Source organism: Equus przewalskii, chromosome 19 (assembly GCF_037783145.1).
Source record: "Equus przewalskii isolate Varuska chromosome 19, EquPr2, whole genome shotgun sequence".
Taxonomy (NCBI): domain Eukaryota; kingdom Metazoa; phylum Chordata; class Mammalia; order Perissodactyla; family Equidae; genus Equus; species Equus przewalskii.
The window spans coordinates 31,754,489-31,774,614 of NC_091849.1; the positions used below are offsets into that span (position 1 = coordinate 31,754,489).

General features: G+C 45.6%; 2 protein-coding genes and 3 non-coding genes across 7 annotated transcripts; all 5 read right to left on the bottom strand.

Moving 5' to 3' along the window:
• Window positions 1–5,343: 5,343 nt before the first annotated feature.
• Window positions 5,344–17,140, bottom strand: DDX39B (DExD-box helicase 39B). Of its 3 annotated transcripts, none has more exons than XM_070585687.1 (11): window positions 16,025–17,140; window positions 14,432–14,773; window positions 13,502–13,629; window positions 13,111–13,203; window positions 10,661–10,844; window positions 9,495–9,613; window positions 7,347–7,478; window positions 6,437–6,546; window positions 6,192–6,336; window positions 5,902–6,049; window positions 5,344–5,564 (listed from the first exon to the last, which is right to left on the bottom strand). In XM_070585687.1, the coding sequence occupies exons 2-11, from the start codon at window positions 14,640–14,642 to the stop codon at window positions 5,548–5,550; spliced, it is 1,287 nt and encodes a 428-aa protein (XP_070441788.1). In that variant the 5' UTR covers window positions 14,643–14,773; window positions 16,025–17,140; the 3' UTR covers window positions 5,344–5,547. The 3 variants fall into 3 exon arrangements, with proteins under 3 accessions (XP_070441788.1, XP_070441789.1, XP_070441791.1); XM_070585688.1 differs by having other exon boundaries at window positions 15,853–16,031; XM_070585690.1 differs by having other exon boundaries at window positions 15,937–16,030.
• LOC139077558 (small nucleolar RNA SNORD83) lies at window positions 10,533–10,609 on the bottom strand. The gene has a single exon (XR_011530180.1). It is a non-coding gene; the product is annotated as a small nucleolar RNA SNORD83 (small nucleolar RNA).
• LOC139077559 (small nucleolar RNA SNORD83) lies at window positions 13,363–13,432 on the bottom strand. Its single transcript, XR_011530181.1, has one exon. It is a non-coding gene; the product is annotated as a small nucleolar RNA SNORD83 (small nucleolar RNA).
• LOC139077557 (small nucleolar RNA SNORD83) lies at window positions 15,194–15,271 on the bottom strand. The gene has a single exon (XR_011530179.1). It is a non-coding gene; the product is annotated as a small nucleolar RNA SNORD83 (small nucleolar RNA).
• A 517-nt stretch (window positions 17,141–17,657) lies between the features above and the next one.
• Window positions 17,658–20,041, bottom strand: ATP6V1G2 (ATPase H+ transporting V1 subunit G2). The gene is made up of 3 exons (XM_008537503.2): window positions 19,907–20,041; window positions 19,541–19,641; window positions 17,658–19,034 (listed from the first exon to the last, which is right to left on the bottom strand). Exons 1-3 carry the CDS (start codon window positions 19,986–19,988, stop codon window positions 18,861–18,863), a joined length of 357 nt encoding a protein of 118 aa, XP_008535725.1. The 5' UTR covers window positions 19,989–20,041; the 3' UTR covers window positions 17,658–18,860.
• Window positions 20,042–20,126: the final 85 nt, after the last annotated feature.

Here is a 20,126-nt window from a genome sequence, read left to right on the forward strand (position 1 = left end):
AGTGCAGTGGTTGGGTTCACAGGCTCCACTTTTGCAGCCCAAGGTTCACAGGTTCGGATCCCAGGCACAGACGCAGCACTGCTTGTCAGGCCACACTGTGGCAGCATTCCACATAAAACAGAGAAAGATTGGCACAGATCTTACCTCAGTGACAATCTTCCTCAAGCAAAAAGAGGACGACTGGCAACAGATGTTAGCTCAGGGCCTTCTAAAGCAATCTACAGATTCAATGCAATACCTATCAAAGTTCCAATGATTTTTTTTTTTTTAAGATTTTATTTTTTTCCTTTTTCTCCCCAAAGCCCCCCAGGTACATAGTCGTATATTCTTCGCTGTGGATCCTTCTGGTTGTGGTATGTGGTACGCTGCCTCAGCATGGTTTGATGAGCAGTGCCATGTCCGTGCCCAGGATTCAAATCAATGAAACACTGGGCTACCTGCTGCGGAGTGCACGAACTTAACCACTCGGCCACAGGGCCAGCCCGATTTTTTTTTTCTTTTAAAGATTGGCACCTGAGCTAACAACTGTTGTCAATTTTCCTTTTTTTTTCTGCTTTTTCTCCCCAAACCCCCCCAGTACATAGTTGTATATTTTAGTTGTGGGTCCTTCTAGTTGTGGTTTGCGGGGCGCCACCTCAACATGGCCTAATGAGCTATGAGCTGTGCCATGTCCACACCCAGGATCTGAACAGGCGAAGCCCTGGGCCGATGACGCGGAGCATGCGAACTTAACCACTCAGCCACCGGGCCAGCCCCCTCCAATGATATTCTTCACAGAAATAGAACAAAGAATTCTAAAATGTAATGCAACAACAAAAGACCCCAAATAGGCAAAGTAATCCTGATAAAAAAGAACCCAGCTGGAGGCAGCACAACCCCTGACTTCAAAACATATTACAAAGCCATAGCAATCAAAACAGCATGGCACCAGCACAAAGACAGACACACGGATCAATGGAAAAGAATCAAGAGCCCAGAAATAAAACCACACATATATGGACAGCTAATTTTTGACAAGGTAACCAAGAACATAAAATAAAGGAAAGTCTCGGGGCCAACCCCATGGCACAGTGGTTAAGTTCAGCACTCTCTGCTTCAGTGGCCGGGGTTCGTGGGTTCAGATGCCAGGCACGGCCGTACACCACTCATCAGCCATGGTGTGGAGGTGACCCACATACAAAATAGAGGAAGACTGGGGCAGATGTTAGCTCAGGGGTAATCTTCCTCAAGCAACAAAGAAATAAGATTAGCAACAGATGTTACCTCAGGGCAAATCTTCCTCAGTAAAAAAAAAAAAAAAAAAAGAGGAAGGAAAGTCTTTTCAATAAATGGTGTTGGGAAAACGGGACAACCACACACAAAAGAATGAAAGTAGACCATTATCTAACACCATACACAAAAAGTAACTCAAAATGGATTAAAAACTTGAATGTAAGACCGGAAACTCTAAAAATTCTAGAAGAAAACAAACGCAGTATGGTCTTGGTAGCATATTTTCAAGTACCATGTCTGACTGGGCAAGGGAAACAATAGAGAAAATAAACAAATGGGAATACATCAAACTAAAAATCTTCCGCACAGCAAAGGAAACCATCAACAAAACGAAAAGACAACCTAATAACTGGAAGATAATTGCAACCATATATCTGATAAGCGGTTAATAAAAGAAGATATACAGATGGCCAACAGGCATATGAAAAGATGTTTAAAAACACTAATTTTAGGGAAATGCAAATAAAATCCACAATGAGATATCACCTCATGCCCATCAGAACAGCTATAATTAACAAGACAAAAATAAGTGTTGGAGAGGATACAGAGAAAATGGAACTCTCAAACACTGTTGGTGGCAAACTGGTGCAGCCACTATGGAAAACAGTATGGAGATTCCTCAAAAAATTAAGACTATAACTACCATATGATCCAGCTACTCCACTGCTGGGTATTTATCCAAAGAACATGAAAACACAAATGTGTAAAGATACATGCACCCCTGTGTTCACTGCAGCATTAATAACAATAGCGAAGACTTAGAAGCAACCTAGGTACCCATCAAGGGACAAATGGATAAGGAATATGTGGTATATATTCACAACGGAACTACTCGGCCTTGGGGAAAAAAACAGATGAAATCTCGTCATTTGTGACAACATCGATGGACCTTGAGGGTATTATGCTAAGTGAAATACATCAGAAGAAAGTCAAATACCAAATGATCTCACTCATAAATAGAAGACAAAACAACAGCAAACCAACCCATAGAGACAGAGATTGGATTGGTTACCAGAGAGGAAGGGGAGATGGAGGAGAGCGAAAGGGGTGATTTGCACACGTGTCTGGTGATGGATGGTAATTTTGAAAGGTTACCATGAAGGTCACCTATGACAGTAACAAAAAATACCCAGCAGAGTCTCTAACACCTAGCAAGCTCTCACATTAATGTAATGGGTGGACTTCAATATTCCTAAATCCCCATCTCCACAAGAGTTTCACATGAAGGGTACAATGATTCGTGCCAGTGACCCTAGTCCTGCCAATCCCCTAGGTAGGATGCAATATTGAAGGTGCCATTAGCGCACTAGCCTCGGAGCTCTGCAGCCCCTTGGCTTTGTGGATGATGCTTCCAATAATCCTCTGCTTGTCCCTGGCTGAACAGAGGCCCCTCCTGTAGAGCCCAGGCCAGAACTCTCATTTGATTAAGACTCTATAAGGCATAAATAAAGCCCTTATATCAAAAAGGGGAAAAAAAATTATTAGACACTCAGGAATAACAAAATTACATGTAACAACCTAAAAACTAGGTAACTGGTTTACATATATTTATCTTCATTCCTTCATCTCCATAATTGTGAGATCCACAGCTCCTCCAAGACATTTGAATTTACCCAAATACTAGCCCTTTCTTCATTTCTCACAGATGAACAAAGCCAAAATCCAGACTCGCTTTTAACTTATAGCTTAGAATTACCTACTGTGAATTACTGGAGGTTAGCCTATTTTGAAGTACATAACCTACAGTTGAAACGGATATGAAATATCTAGTTTTCAGAAAGGATACTTTGTTATTCGTGCATCATTGTCTTACAAAAGTTTCATTTGTTTTATTTTCTTAACAGCTGCTAATCTTGCTTTTAATTTATAAATGGAGTTGTTTTAGCTTCAATGTTAGTTGCTTGCGAGTTGTTTAACCCTATACTGGATAGTTTCACTTATCTTCAACAACACTAGTTTACATACAAGTTTAACAACTCTTATGTTCCAATCATTAAGACTTTAAGCCCGCATACCTTATAGCTTAAATATGAATCATACAAAACTCTATCACTAAGAGACATGAAGGAAAGCTTCTCACTTCTAAAATCTTACAGGTGTTCTTGGTTCATTTTCCACTTAAGAGTAGGAACACACCAGCTAATGAGAAACGTGCTTGGCCTCATCTAGAGCTCTCCAGCCCCCCAAGTTTGAGAACCACTGACCTCTACAAAGGGCTTCCTCCTTGTTTCCTGGACCCCTATGCCACAGCAGAGGCCATCTTCCCTCTGAATTAAGAGTAATGTCCCAAAGATAGTAAGCTGTTGGCAGCTGTTCACTCCCCGGCAATCTTGCCTTCTGAGGCATGTCTTTCTGCCTCAGATCTACCTTTTCCCAGATGATCAAAACTGATCCACTCCCTTCTGAGCCACATCTGCCCACAAGGATGTGGCTGTGCCCTCCACCCACAAGACTACACTGCAGAACACACTGCAGGAATTCCACCACGCATACACAAGACTCACATACGCAGAGTGTGTGGACTTTTGTTCTAGTGCAGATTTCAACGGAGGGCTCACTAGTTAACCAAAGCTTGAAACGTGTACCAGTGTCATGCTCTGTCAGGAGCCAAGGGTCCAAGTGATACGACAGTACCTAGACCTACCACAGACAACAAACCTTGCAATGCACAACATCAACAAGGAAAAAAAGTCATCCTGGACCAGCAAAAAGAAAAAAGGCAAGTAAAGGGGAAATCAATACTTGAGTCAGGTCAATAGGTATGAGGTTTCAAGTCAGGCAGACCTTGGCCTGAATCCTCCAGGCTTTTCCACCAACCAGCTGCGGAGCCTTGAGCACATCTGGCCCGGAGCGGACCCCAACAGATACTTGCTGAATGAAACCCTCTGAGCCAGTTTCCTCATCTGCAAACCAGTAAAGTAATTCCTACCCTGGAGAACAGAGAACTAAGTGAGAAAAGACATAGTGCTAAGAAAAACAGACACAAGACACGTGGTAGGCCAGGCACCAGTGTTCTAAAGCAAGTTCGGCCTAAACTGGCAGAATATTCGCACATCAGTAGCAGGACAAGTTCCCGGACTGTCTGGGGCCAGGTTGGGAGGGACACTGGGGTAACAGAGTGGGCCAGGGGCAGGGGCAGGCACTGAAGCGAGGCGAAGGACCACAGGGAGCCAGTTTCTGGTGGCTGTTGCGCAGCTGAGACCGCTCCCTGCTTCACATGTCATGGACCTCAAGGCTCCCTCTCCCACCACCCTTCTATACCTGCACAGTCCATTAAGTCCTTGAACAGGAATTTCCCCTCATCTAAGAGTTAACTATTTCTTAGGGGATAGAGACAGCCACTCTTCTCCTTCCCATGACCCCATATCCTTGTACAAGGAGGCCAGTTATAGCCCCTGGGCCAGCGATCTCAACGTAAGATAGGAAGCTACCTTGGCTGAGCAGTACAGATGACCTTAAATGGCATCGATACGAGAGAGGCCTAATTCCTGACTTCCAACGAGCCTAAACCCCCTGTCCTGGCTGATGAAGTTGCCTCCCCAATGCCCCGCCTCACCCAGGATCCCCAGCCCCACCCTCTCAGCTGAGCTGGCCCAAGCTGAGGAGTTGCTGGAGCAGCAGCTGGAGCTGTCCCAGGCCTACTGGAAGGGTAACAAGGGGCCTGGGAAGCCCACGCCCTGGTGCTCAAGACCCAGAAGCGGAAGGAAGAGATGAGAAGACACAGAGAGAGCCTGAGAGGAGACGGCTAAGCTTTCCACCAGTTCCCACTTCACCTTCCAACAATGGAAATACTGCACACGAGCCCCCTGAGCTCCTCAATCAGAAACATCCCAGCCTCTCCCAGGCCACTCAGAAAAATGGAAGACACCTCTACAAAGGGTCAGAAATTGGAAAAAAGTGGAAAGCCATGGTCTCTGCAATCTCTTTAGTCACATCCCCTACTTTGACCCCCTGCCATTGACCTCTGCCCCACAGCAGTCCTTTCAGGAATATACACTGATCATACCATAAAATAACCTCACCCCAAATTCAATAAAGGGACGGAGCGTTTACAGACACCACAGACGCATATGTTTTTTAGTTTTGTTAAAAAAAGTTCTGACAAATCAGGAAATGGGAGTTTAGGAGTGGTGGTGATGCAAAAGAGGGAAGCCATGGGGTGGGGGTTGGGGGTTGTCAGGGGCAGGTGGCAGTAGTGTCTCCTTCACCCCCACACCTGGTGTCGTCTCCCGAAGAGGGATAGCTGTCACATTCCAGAATGGGTGGGTAAGTCCTCTACCGCGTCTGTTCAACTGAAGAGGAAACATGGCACAGTTAGAATAAGACATGGAAAAGAAAAAGCCAGGTTGGCAGAAACACACACACCCATACATGCAGATGTCTGTGCAGTGTGTGGGTTCAGAGGAGAGACTTAGGGGTGGAGGACAATAATGTGACAAGAGAAGAGACCCCTACTGAGGTCAATTAAACATCCCAACAGGGCATCAAGACCAGGAGGACATGAACTTATCAAGCACCCATTATGCAGCAGAGGCTTTGAGTATGTAATAGGATTTAAGATAAAACACACTAAAGCACAAAGGGAATCTAAAGAGTTGGGGAAGACAGTTTCACGAGATCAATACTCACTGTAGGAGGAGATGTCTATCTCATCAGGCAGCTCACTAATATTGACCTCAAAGCGATCCTGCACATCATTGAGTATCTTGGCATCATTCTCATCTGACACAAATGTGATGGCCAAGCCTTTGGTGCCAAAACGGCCTGCTCTGGCCACCTGGAAGACAGACAATAGAAATGGAAAACTCCAAATAGGGAAGATACCCAAAAGGAGGGATGAAGATGGAAGGTATGAAAAGATACAGAAAATAAGGGAGTGGGAGAGGACACTGGGATGTCCTTCTCGGTGTGGGGCTTACCCGATGCAGATAGGTGTCAGAATCCTCAGGCATGTCGTAGTTAAAGGCAATGTTCACCCGCTCGATGTCCATGCCTCGGCCGAATAGGTTGGTAGCCACAAGAATTCGTCGTTGAAAATCTTTAAACTGCTGATACCGAGAAAGCCTTCATGAGAAAGGAAATTAGAAAAATGTTGAGATTTCCTTTTCTCAAGGGCCTCTTTTCCTCCCGAAGACGCAAAACATCTTCCCCATCTCTGACTCACCTCTCCTCCTGGGGCATCCCTCGGTGGATGGCAATGGCTGGGAAGTTCTGCTCCACCAAGAGCTGGGCCAGGGCAATGCAACGCTGCACAGACTTCACAAAGATCACCACCTGTGTGTGTGCGCGCGTGGGGGTGTGTGTGTGTGTGAAGGGAGGATGTGGGTCCATGGGTGTGTGAGAGAGATTTTGTGCGAGAGAGTAGTTTTCAGTGATTACACTCTTCTAAAAGAATTCCTTAGTCCCTCTTAGTCCCCATCACACATTTTCCTCTTCTGTTCTAAATATAACTTAGCCTCTCTCTCTCTCGGCTCTGCTTTTTCCTCAGCAGACTTGTTACACAGAAGGTAAACAGAACAGTAGCCAAAATTACCAGACATGTTAGGGGACAAAGATGAGGCTACCTTATAAAAAAATGGTAAAAACTGGAACCAAGGTCTAGAAATACCATTACCAATATTCCTGTTTATCAAAATATCAAACACAACCACCTACCCTAATTCTAAAAAGTAGTTTTTAGTGCAAACAAACCACACAACATGTACAGTGGCAGAAGGCTTCTTCTCAGTGAGTGACAGAAGAAGAAACAAACAAATTTAGGAAACTATTAGGCCCAAGATATTTCGGGACTTCTACAAACTTATTTAAACTCTTCAACGGTTTTATGTATTTTTAGATTTACTCACTGAAGTTTTTATTTATTGAGTACCTGTCTGTATCAGCCATAAAACAAAAAAGCAGTTCCCACTTGCTCATGCTGAACCCCAAAAAAGATGTTTACATTCTCATTTAAGAGAAATTCTCCACCATTCTCTCAAATCACATGTGGTTTTCTCAACAAAAGGGTACTTAATATAGTTTTCTTGTACAGTTGGAGAAGTGCTCCTTCCCCTACTGGACCTTGAACAACTGACCTGGTTGAACTCAAGGACATCCAGAAGGTCAAAGAGCTTCCGGTTCTTCTCGTTGTCCTTCAGTTTCACGTAGTACTGCTGCAACCCATGCAGCGTCAGCTTCGTCTCATCATCCACGAAGATCTCCATTGGCTGGGGGGGAGGGGGGAGGAAGGGGGTGGGGAACGGGAGGAGGGCAGAGTGGGGGGGTTAAACCTTGGGGGGGTGGAGGAAGTTGATCTCCAATACACCCCATGGGGGGAGATGGGGAGAAGAGAGAAGATTGAAAACCCCATCCCACCCCCAAAAATATCCACATTCTAATGTGGTCTCTTCCACATTAGACTTAATTTCCTTCCAATCACTCGAGTTTTAAGATTGCCCAACTGAAAACAGTCATGGGAAGGTAACTTTGTAGGGAGGAAAAGGAGCAGTGAAACCTCCCAATGGCAATATGCCATCACCTCAGATGGAGGTGGCAGAGGAAAGAAAACAGTTGGGAGATGGTTCTCAAAGGGAGAACATGACCCAAACCCCTGGAAAATGATGACTCGAGGTCAGAATAACTCCATCAGAGCCAGTGATGGTAATATGGGAGAGAGGACAAAGACTGCTCCATTTGAGTACTCTCTCAACTAAGAGAAGCATATCCACGTTAAGAGGGTAGATGTCTTTAAGATCAAAATGCTGCAGTGGACATGGTCAAAATGTCATGAATGGAAAAGCAAAAATTACTCAAAATGAGTAACAACTTGCCCTCGGACCACTAGAGAATAGTTTTAGATGAGACCGGTCTCTGAAACCAACTATAGTGTTACAGGGATTGTATCAATAAGTGGTGCTAACAAATTCAGAGCAGCAGATATGCATTCATCTCTTTAAAAAAAAAAAAAGCACAACCCTTGAAGGGGAGGAAGGTAGCATGAAAAAGAGAAATTGACACAAGACTCAACTCCAGAGCCCAATTCTCCTAGGACTCTTCACTAATTTGAGGCACATAATTAACACGAAGACCCAGGGTCCAAGATTTGAGGAAAGAATGTGTGTGTTATGGGAGAAACCCAGAAGCCCAACCCCAGAAGGCTAGCAAAGGCAGGCTTTCCAAAGAGAAGTTCCATGGCCGCCTTCAAATCTAATTCTAGCCCCAAATACAGCTACAGATAAAGAGTTATCATCCCATGGGAAGGAGCAGAGCAGGGAGGGAAAGCACACACTCCACTGCTTGTACAACAGGCCCCTCCTAGCCCCAAACTCTAACACCCACCTGGTTACATCCAAGTGGAGCTCATCACTTTACCTTTCCCATATCCCTCTCCTCTGAGTATTAAAAAAATGTTTAAAAAAAGAAAAAAAATCTACCACCCCATTCAGGACACCCCTCCCCCCAACACATATGGGGGGAAATGGGGAGCACAGCACGCCTTGGGTTCAGGAAAAAAACCAGGAACAGAAAAAGAGGCTGGTTTGGTCCTCAGCTTCCTGGGCAGGTTTCCCCGCGGCCTCCGCTGCCGCCATCCACCGCCGGGTGCCGTCTGCATTTCCCCCGCCGCGCCACGGTGCTTCTCTGCTGCCGGCTCACATCAACCGAGGTTCCGGATGGGTGCGAGGAGGTACGGGTGGGAAGGTGCAAGGGACTGGGGATTGAGGTGCCAAAGGCCCCCACCCCTGGACATGGGGAGGGAGCGGATTCATTTGTGCTGTTTGCTCTTCTTTTGGACATGCCCTGCCATCTGTCTGTCCCTCTCTTGCTCTCCTGCCACCGGGAGGTTGAGTTTTGGGGAGCAGAAGGCTCCAGTTGAATGCTCGATGCCACCTTGAGGGTGCGTGGCTGTAGGGGGTATGTAGGAGATGGGTAGTAGGGCAGAAAATCCTGCCCTCCCCCAAAATGGAGAAGAGGTTCAAAAATGCTGTGATTCAAAAAAAAAAGTCGAACACTACCCGCTCTCACGTTAACCCGACCAAGTCTTCCGGAGTTTCCCTGGCGCCCGCGCAGACCCTAACACTAGCTGTCTCTGCCTCTATGTGTCTCTTCAAGGAGTCATCACTCCCAGGTGGGCACATGCCCCCTTCTTGGCGCTTGAAGGACAAGGGAGTCTGGAGGAAGAGGGCGCGGAAGGGGAGGAGGCAGCGGGCGGGGAGTGGAGGGAGAGAAGGTAGAAGGGTATTTACGTCTTGCATGAACTTGCGGCAGACTGGACGGATCTCTTTGCTCAAGGTAGCACTGAACATCATGACCTGCTTCTCATGGGGGGTCATGCGAAAAATTTCCTGGACATCCCGACGCATGTCTACAAGGTAAAGGGAAAAAATTATAGGAGAAAAGAAGAATGTGTCATAAACAAGAACAAAAACCAGAGAGGCTTCAATGAGGTGAAGACTGCTGGAAATGGGTAAGCAAGAGTTATTTCAGAGAAAGATTTGCCTCAGATCTATTTTCTACAACCACCATGAAATCACATCTATAGTAGTAACACAATGGAAAGGGCAATTAATTTGGAATAAACATTTGGGATTAGATGCCAGTTCTGTGTATTTTAACCAGGCAAGAAATAAGATGACAAAACCTCAAAGCCCATAACTATGAAATATGGATAAGCCCACTGCAGACTCACAAGACCTTTGAAAAATGCTTTACGAGCCCATTCTCCCTACCCCTCTCCTCAAGCCCCAGCTGTCTACAAATATCTCACACCTACTATATTCCAGCTGTCAGAACCCATTCCATGCTTCCCCTAGATCACATTTTCCTATCCAGTCAGGAAAATATGACATCTCTACCTGCAGCCCTGCTTATTGCTCACCATCTAGAATAGCCAAAGATCATCTGGAATGACTTGGCCCTGGCTATATGCCCACCCTACTCTCTCATTTACCAAATTTGACTTTTTATAGAAAATTTTCCTTTCTTAACTCCACTTAGCACACTAGAATACCATGCCACACAAACCCCCCACAAACATTCTCCACAATAATCGCGGAACTTAAGTCTAGCCATCTATTCAGCTATAAATTCTGATGATATATGCTGTGCTGAGCACGCAAGAAGGGTAGACTGTCTCCTCCTTCAGCTTAATACCTCCCCTACAACACCCAGTATAGAAAGGAAAGGGTGGTAACATCTATCATAGAAAGGAGGAACAAGACATCCTTCTCACTGATCACCACGGCTGCTTAAAAAGCATAACAAAGACCGTCCAGGGAAGCCAGAGCCATCAGTCATGGGTGATAGATTAAGAGTCGTCCTGGCACTAAAGTGCTCCTCTATCAAATAAACATCATTTGGCTCCAAAGGGCAACTCCTAGATCACTAGCCCAGTCCCAGCACTGCCACTCACCGAGCTGTTCAAGCATCTTATCACATTCATCCAAGATAAAGTGTTTAATGTGTTTGAGGTTGAGGCTCTTATTTCGAGCCAGGGCTAGGATGCGGCCAGGGGTCCCCACAACAATATGTGGGCAGTTCTTCTTCAGCACCTCTTCATCCTTCTTGATAGACAGACCACCAAAAAACACTGCGACCTGCCAACCCAGGAAAAAAAGAGTGTGTCATAAGAAGGGAAAGATTCCAATCCCCCCACAGTTCCCATCCTTTCAGTTCGATCTAAAACAATTCTTAACATTTCAGAGCTAAAAGGAACATTAGAGGTCACCTAATCTAAAATTCTTACTATGCCCCTCAAACACTGATGTTAAGAAACAAAAGTGACTTGCTCAAAGTTACATGGCTAATCAGGCCAGTCAGGACTAGCATTTAGTTCTTCTGACTCAGTCTAACAATCCTCCTTCCCACAACTCTAAGGTCAGGCTTCACTCTAAGAATGAGGACAGGAAGAATCAGCAGAGTGTCAAGTACCACAAAAAGCTCATGGAACATCAAGTTTTCCTAACTGAACCCAGACTTTTAAACTCCTTTCCATAAACCTTAGGAAATTACTGATTCACGCTCAAAGTATTCCTTTGTGTTAAAACCATTAGGGAAACAGTTGTTGAGGATCTGGCCTATGTACAATAACAAACACCACCAGAAACTGCTTTCTAGTTTCAAGGCAGTAAAGATCAATCAAGGGATCAGACTGTCATGACCCCAATTCTATCATAAATCTAAAATCATTAATTGTGGGATAACCAGGTTTGCAACAAAACAGGAGGTAGACAGCATCGCCTATGAAGAATTCTTGCCAAAAATGTTTAACTTGAATCAGTTAAGCTTTTAAATATAAACTTCAGTTAACAGGAAACACTGGGAAGAACGAACAAGCTAAACATCACCGTAAGGGAGTAACCAGACAAATCCAGAGGTAGGACATTCTGTTGAACTGGTCCAGCCTTTTTAACAAGTCACCATAACACAATTTTCAGCAAAAGACAAGAATATGTGATGACAATCTGTGTCTGATCTTGTCAGCAAGAACATTCTCTTATGAGTGGCACAAAGGTGATGAGTTGGACCTTACAGAGGAGGAAGTGCAATCCTAGCTCGCTACTGAGCTCAACAATACATGTGCAACAATAGAAACTGTTTCCTGGTTTTCAACTTTCAGAATCAACTAGTCAACTCTACTCAGTGAAAAGACACAAAGTAAATGCTATTGAGGTTGACAATGTAAAAATACACGTATACGTAACATAGATACATACGTATATACATAGCATTCAGATCATATTTAAACAATTAAAATTAACATAACTTTCAAATAGCAGGAGAAAAAATGCATAAACAAACTAATCTTTCCTGAAAAGAAATCAAAAAGGCCTGTAACTTGATTGAGAAAACAGTGCCTAATACTTGGTTTCACAGATTCATCAGAACCAAAAAGGTTAAAAGTGATTACCTTCTGTGAAGCTGGATTAGAGATGAGAGACACTAATCTTTTCATTACAATCCCTTCCAGATTACTGAAGCATTTTTACCATGCACAAGTACTACTATTGTGACTTCAGTTTTTAAGAAATTATTTTCAGTTTAGGGCTATGACTCAAACATTCCTAGTTCCCTTAAAATATAAAACAATGATCAATAGAAGGAAAAACTATAACAATCTGAAAAAGAGTACTGTTCTTCACCCCATCCTAGCCAAGAGGATAGGAAGGTATATACATCACTGCCTCTTCAAACTCCAATTACCTGGGGATCGTGTGAGAATGTATATTCACACTAGTAAGTGTAGGGTGAGACCCATATAATCTGCATTTCCAACAGGCTCCCAAATGATGCTGAAACTACTGATCTGGGAACCACCCCATAAACATCGAGGTTAAAAAATGGAAAACAACTCAAGCCAACTCTATTGTGGCCCCAAGATATCTTTCAATTTTCTGCCATTTTAAAGAATCCTCAAAATTCACACACCAAACTAGAGCTATTTTAGGGCTTCCAGCATTCTCTTGCCACACCCCCCAAAATTCTCAAACTGTCAACCAAAGCACACTGAAAAGAAGTAGCAAGCACAAGGATGGTCTCGTGGTAAGACTCCTCCACAGCCCAATCATGCAGTTTCCTCCTTAAACAGGAATATTTACACAATGTGTTAGAAACCAAGGCAAACTAAAGCCTTTCCAAGATTAGAATATAGCAAGCATCTCCAAAGTTATAAAGCATATCCAAATGAGCCCTGGAATGTAAATCTCTTGTACACCAAAGGTTGCGGGAACTTACTGTTACATATAACTGAGATTCCTGTATAGGTATTTAACATCTGTGGGACGTGAAGACTGCTGATCTACAAGTCTCCGATGCCTCTGACTACCCACACCTTCACTCTCCCAGGTCTCTATGGTGGCTTACCTTGACATTGGGCATGTACTTAGAGAAGCGCTCATACTCCTTGCTGATCTGAAAAGCCAACTCCCGAGTGTGACACATCACCAGCACAGACACCTTGAGGGGCAAGTAGATGGAAACATACAGTATATCACTTCACTATCCCCTCTGGGGAAGTGGTTGTCGTAAAAGCACACCATAAACAGCAGACCACAAACGACTTTACTTCTGAGATCTAAGTCATTATCCCCATGATTATTACAGAATATTCCACATGGCTATCAGTCAAGGGTGACAGAGGTCATCTTAGTGACAAGCACTCACAGTTCTGAAGGGATCATGTAACTGTGACAAAAACACTCTTCTCGAAAATTCCTAACCAAAATGCTTTCCCCAGCACTCTCCCCACGTGTACCTGCCCGGTAACTGGTTCCAGCTGTTGCAGTGTGGCCAGCACAAACACTGCTGTCTTTCCCATGCCTGACTTGGCCTGGCATAGGACATCCATTCCCAGAATGGCCTGAGGGATACACTCATGCTGGACTAAAAGTAGAGAAAAAAAACATAAATTAGACTCCAGTCTCCAGTTAACTGCACAAGCCTTTTCACATCACACTCATTTCTCATGACTCAATTCTTAAGTGGTTCCTGTAAACTTCCAGACCCTTTCTACCTCTCTGCTCCCTCAAGCAAATTCATCCCAAAATCAGATCCTCCTAGTTCCTTCTAGCTTTAGCCTCTTCTAGCTCCAGGTGCGCCACTCCTGCTAACAAACTCTCTTGCACCTGCCAATAGCTCACCTTTGGTGCTCCTGGCTCTGTCTTCATTTTCCTTAATTTATAACAATCATGACACTGAATGCCTGCCACAGGCCATTTCTCCTACTTAGGCTGCTTTGCTTTGCGTCACATAACCCTGGAACCCTGGACAAAATAAAGCACTTGGTACCTGACCCAGAAGCCAGCCATGTTTAAACCAGCCATAAAAGTTTCCAGAAACCAGAGCTGGCCTGGCCCAATAGAGCGGTACTAAAGGTCCAACCAATCCCTCTATGGAAATTTAAAATTAGAAGTCAAAGTGACAAACACAAGTAGATAAGGAGAAAACCCAGTCAAAAGAATGAACAGTGGAACTCTACGGTGCTTTTGGATCACTAGCACTTTCATGCTATCATGAATGAAAAACCAACCTGTATAAACCTCTTCTACTGCTAAAATAGTTTTTGCTACTTCCTTATTTCCTATTCTATCCTAAACATATAACTTTATATCTGAGGAACCATAAACACATCTATTTCTCATTTCCTCAATCTAATGAGTACTCTACACCCAACAAAAAAATTTACCTTCTGAAGGATGCTCAAAGCCACAGTCAACAATGGCCCGGAGCAACTCTGGCTTGAGCAGGAAGTCACGAAAACCAGAGCTGTGGATGGAGACATAGGAGCCCTTGACATCCTTCTTGGCAGGGGCCTCAGCTCCATCTCCCCCAGCTGCTGTCTCCACCTCATCATCTTCATAGTCCAAGAGCTCATTGTCCACATCGTTCTCTGCCATAACTAGGCCGGCAGGGAGAGAAGGGGAGGGATCTCTGGATGGGTTGACGCAGAATAAGTGAAAGCAAGGGAGGAGAGTGGGGCTTGAGGAACAGTAGTGGAAAAGAAACACACAAGTCTCTGACAGAAGAGCTACGGAAAAAAAAAGATAAAAGACTTATCAGTCATGAGCAGAGCCTTCACCACCACTTTTCCATCCTCACACACTTCCCACTTCCCCTAACTATGAAACCTTTACCAGGAAAAAAAAAGTAACAAAGAAACAGGAAACGCAAAAGCAAAAGCGGTCCCAGGGGAGGTTAGGATACAGGTTCTCAACATTAGGATAAGAGTACCAGAAACAATAAAATTGGGAGAGGAAGACCAGCTTACAAATTCCTGATCTATAAACTAACAATAGGGAGGAGAAAAAGAAAAGAGAACGAAAAGCAAATATGATTAATTACTTAAGGTAGTGGAAAATGAAGATAACGAAACGAACACAAGTCCTGAAAAGTCCTCGAAAACCTTGTGCTTTCCCTATAATCTCAAGGTGTCAACCCCTAATTCAGCAGCCATCAGTCAAGGGTGATAGATTAAGGTCATCATTGCGCAAAGCGCTCGTTTCTCCAAATGAAAACATCATATGGCTGCCATCACCTCCCACAGTTCTTCAGCCTCCCACTCCTCAGAAATCTCCTTCTGGTGCTTAAGAAATCCCCGTGTAATTAATCGCGCGGGGAGACGTGAGAAAAGGCTCGGTCAGAAAAGGGTATTCATCTCTCCATCATACGAGTAAGAAGGCAGGCAATAAACTGAGATAGAAGTATCCTCGCTCCGGCTTTACCAGAACCTTTGCCAGGTGGTCTCACATCACCGTTGCCTTACTCCTCATGAGACATCTTTCCCAAAAACACACAAACACCCCCGTCAACATTTGGAAAGCGCTCCAAATAAACGTAGGCAAGTCGCGGTGAGAAAGCTCCAACTAGGCCCAGAAGTAGGCTCCTCCAATTCCAACCGCGGGCCGAGAAAGAACCCAGAAATGAGAGGTGAGTAGAGCCCCGCCCTCTGCAAATGCCCAAGACCAGAGAACGCCTAGCGCCACTTCTCATCGTCACTAGGGCCTCCGGTAAATGAGGGGCCCACCAAAGGAGCAGAGAGCAAAGGGAACACAATGGCGCCGGGGCCACCATCTTGGATTGGGTTCCCCACGGCTTCAGCTTCCCTACCTCCTCCAGGAGCTCTCTGCTCTCGAAAGGGGTACAAGCGATGGAAATAATGACCCAACTAGGCCCCAGTGACCAGACCATAACCTGTGGAAGGGGTATCAGGAGTCCATGCGACAGGATGGCCACAGAGAAACGCAGATGGAGGCGGATGGTACTGAAGGCCAAAGCTTACCTGAGCAAGAAGAGCGCGTATGGCGGCGGCAACAGCAACGAAAGTGGGAATCTGCCTTCACTTCCGGTTCCCGGCTTCGCTATACTCGCCCTCCCGCCTTCTAGGCCACTAGCGCGCAGGCGCAAGGGACAGGACTGAGGACCTTCTACGGTTCTATAGTTCCCGCGCGCTCCGGGGTTGCCTTTAGAAAATGCCTGTCTGAAATTTTTTTTTCAAAAGCCACTTCTAACTCCTCCGCTATTGCCAATAACAAAAGGCATAGCATGCCCTCACACTGTCATCTTTTTCCTCTTGTCGTACTCTTCTCCACGCTCTTCACCTCTTCGTTTAGCGTCTTGCTGCGCAGGTCTTATCTCTGGCCCTCCCTCCATGGACGCACGAGAAGCAAGGGCGGCGAGGGGGCTGCGAGTTCCCACGGGGTCCTTGGTCCGGTAGTCAAGGTGACCTGGGGGCGTCAGCCCTGGAGCTATGGAACCTCTGGCCCTAGCTGAGGAGAAGCAATGAGCCGTGCTAGGGGTCATGCCCCTACCCTGTCCCCTGCCGTGGGGACGGTGGGCGGCATTTGCCAAAATAACGTTAGCCGATGTGGCTGATGCCCCAGGGGCCCTCAGGCTAGTGGGCAGGGGCTTCGAGTCGGGCCGGTGTTCTGAATCCACCGAGTGGGGAACCAGGGTTTAAATTCTGCCCCAAGTGTTAAAGCTGAATGATAAGGCTTGTAGGTTATACAACATTCCATAAATATTGTTAATTCAACTAGAATGATCTTAGCCCTGCTCCCAACAGCTCCATTGTTCAGCCTGGATCTTTTTCCTGAATGAAACATTTGATACGCCCATCTTTGATTTACTACAGAAGTCATACATGATGTCCTGCTGCTCAACAAAGATGACAGCAAAGGTTTGGCCCTTTACCTGTTACCCACATTTAACCATTTAACACTAAGGAGTAGTTACCATTATTCCTATTCTATAGACAAGCACACAGAGAAATGAAATATGTCCAAAGTAATACAGTTAGTAAGGTGACGGAGCCAGGATGTAAACACCTCGTATTCTCTATTGTATCCTGCCTCCCTACTTAAAGAGTCCGGTTAATAAATACGCTACGGATTACCTCATTGTTTAAAGTCCTTGGGGAAGCAGGCTTGTCTTCTGTGGCCAAGAAAAATAAGTGATCCAAGGATGATGTCATAGAAGGGTAGTTTTTCCAACCTCAAATACCAATTTATTCAACAATATATATCGACTGCCTGTCCTATGCCAAGTGCTATCCTAGGATCTGGGGACCCAGCAATGAAAAGCTCTGTCATCACATAATGTAACAGGGGAGACAATACATAAACATGTCAAGTAACGTCAAGTGCTATGAAGAAAAATACAGCAAAGGGGCAAAGAGTGCTTGTCCCTACATCCCAGCTTTTCTCTACAGTTGCCAATTATAGTCCTCAGTTTCCCAAATAAGGAACCACATATGTTTCCCATTTTAGAGAAATAATAACGTACTATTTGCTTTTGTTTCTCCGAGTTTCAAAGGACAGCCATTTTGGGTGTTTGGGGAATATGTAAACGAGGAACAAGAGAGTGACTGAAAATGAGAAATGATGAAGCAAAAGGAAGCTGCTTCCACACACCAATTGATTTGCCCACAGTTATTTTATTGACACTTTTTTATTGTTACAAAGGGAAAGTAAGGTGTTGAAGACGTAGAAAGGAAAGCCATGCATTCGAGGGGACACAGCATCACTTTAGATCTCAGGAAGCAGTGAGCATCTGATGGGTCTTTGGGGAAATAGGAAAAGGGGGAAATCCAATAAACAGAAAGACCACTTAAGAGAGAGGCTAAGAAATGCAACATCTTCCTGGAACCACAGTAGAGGGGTTAAATGAGGTCACTGTTTCATCTTTTCATGGATCATAAGGTCTCTGGGAAAAGAGAGATGGGAAGAACTAATTCTTCAGAGAATTACTAGTCACAGAATGAATGAGTAAAATTAGAGAGCCATGGACAGAAGTGAGGAAACAGCTGTGTTTAGGTTTTGGCAGGTGGGCAGGGAGTGGGAATAATATCACAGGGTTGCCATTTATTGAATCACAGCTACCACATGCCAGAAACGATGCTAGGCTCTTTATTTATTTATTTTTTTAAAGATTTTATTTTTCCTTTTTTCTCCCAAAGCCCCTCCCCCCCCCCAGGTACATAGTTGTGTATTTTTAGTTGTGGGTCCTTCTAGTTGTGACATGTGGGATGCCGCCTCAGCATGGCCTGAGAAGCGGTGCAATGTCCGCGCCCAGGCTTTGAACTAGTGAAACCCTGGGCCGCCGAAGCATAGTGCGTAAACTTAACCACTCAGCCACGGGGGCAGCCCCACGATGCTAGGCTCTTTAAAGAATGATTCCTAATCATTGCAACAACCCCTAGGTATTATTATTATTATTCCAGTCTTGTAGAGGAGGACACTGAGGCCACAGGTTAAGTAGCTTGTCCTGGTTGCACAGCCAGCAAGTGGCAGGGTCAGGAGAGGTACCCCAGCCTGCCAGGCTCTGAAGTCAGGCTGTTTTCCACATCCCTACTTCTTTCTCCATGCTACAAATTTCACAGAGTGGTTGGGTGAGGGGGACTTGAGAGTTTACAAGTTCCCAGTGAAGGTTAAAGAACAATAAGGAGATTCAGGTCTGAGCAAGATATTCATAAATTTCACAGGAGAATTATTGGATCCTACCTCCTAGAATTTGTAGGGAATGGAAAGGAGAGAAGGATGATGGTGAGAGGTGATTTTGACTTGGGGATTTCTTTAAAGGAGGGAACCGGCAGGAGGAGTCAGGCCCTACGATGGGTCCTAGGCAGCAATCCGGTAGTTGGGGTGGACCTGGGCCCTCACGTCACAGACCATGCCAAGAAGCTGGGCCAGGACACGTTCACGGTTTCTCTGCTGTGAGCTCTGCATGCCTTGCACCTGGCGCCTTGTAGCCTGCTCCACCTCAGCCGACAGGTTCCCCTGGGAGCCCATGGCCTGGGGGTTGGGGAAGGGGTGGAAGAGAGAAAGGAAAAAGCAGAAACAGGGAAAGAAGGGTCCAGGCATGTGGAGGGAAAGATCCCGGAGCAAGGCTAGGAAAAAGGCCCTCTCCAAAACCACCCCCATCCCACAGAAATATCCAGACACCCAAGACAGCAACACAATCCCCTTTCCTCTAAAATCTGACATGAGACTTCATCCTAAAACAGACTGTACAATCCCCCCCACCTCACCACCCATAACCATAGAACTCTGCCCTCCACCCCAAACATCATCATATTCTACATAGACTGTGGCCCTTCCCCCCACAAGCTATACAAGTCCTTCAAAACTCCCAGACTCTCTGACATATCACAAAGCTTGACTCAGGTTGTGGTCCCCGCCAGGGTCCCCTTCAGCCCTTTACCACCTTGTTTTCTTGTAGAATCACCCTGGTACACACCTCATCAGATGCACTCACCAACTTGCACCTGGGGTCCCATGCCAACTCCCCCACAACTCACCGCCTGCTGCTTGCTCTGGAATTCCTGCTCTCGCTCTCTGCGGTACTGCTCCACTTCCATCTGTGCCTCCTCCTTTGCCTGCTTCAGACGCCGGGCCTTCCCTGGAAGCAGAAGAAAGGACAGGGGGTAGGGGTAGACTCCTCCACAAAATGTGATAGTAGGGGTCAGTCCTTTCCAGAAAGTTATTCTGCCTTCTCTCAGCCAACCAGGTGCTAGATTCCAACACCCACCCATGTCTTCCCTCCTAATCAGCCACTCCAGCGCCCAGTTCTCTCCCCACCAGCCTTGGGTTTTCATAAGGACTCAAATGTTTGCTGTCCCCCAATTTTCTTTCTAGACTCCTAAGGGAGAGAAAAGGAGACTCACTCTTTCTGGCATCTGCCACCTTCTCAGCCGCCCGCTTCTCAGCTTGCAGGAGCTGCTGGATACCCTGGGACTGACTGGCCATTTCTGTCGTTATGGCCGCTGCTATTTCGGATGCTACCAAGGTAGCAGATGGCTCCCCGCAACCCCCAAAGCCTACTTCTCCTCCTCCTCCAGCTCTTGCTGCAGTCCTCCACTACCCCTGGGTCTTAGTGCGCCCCTT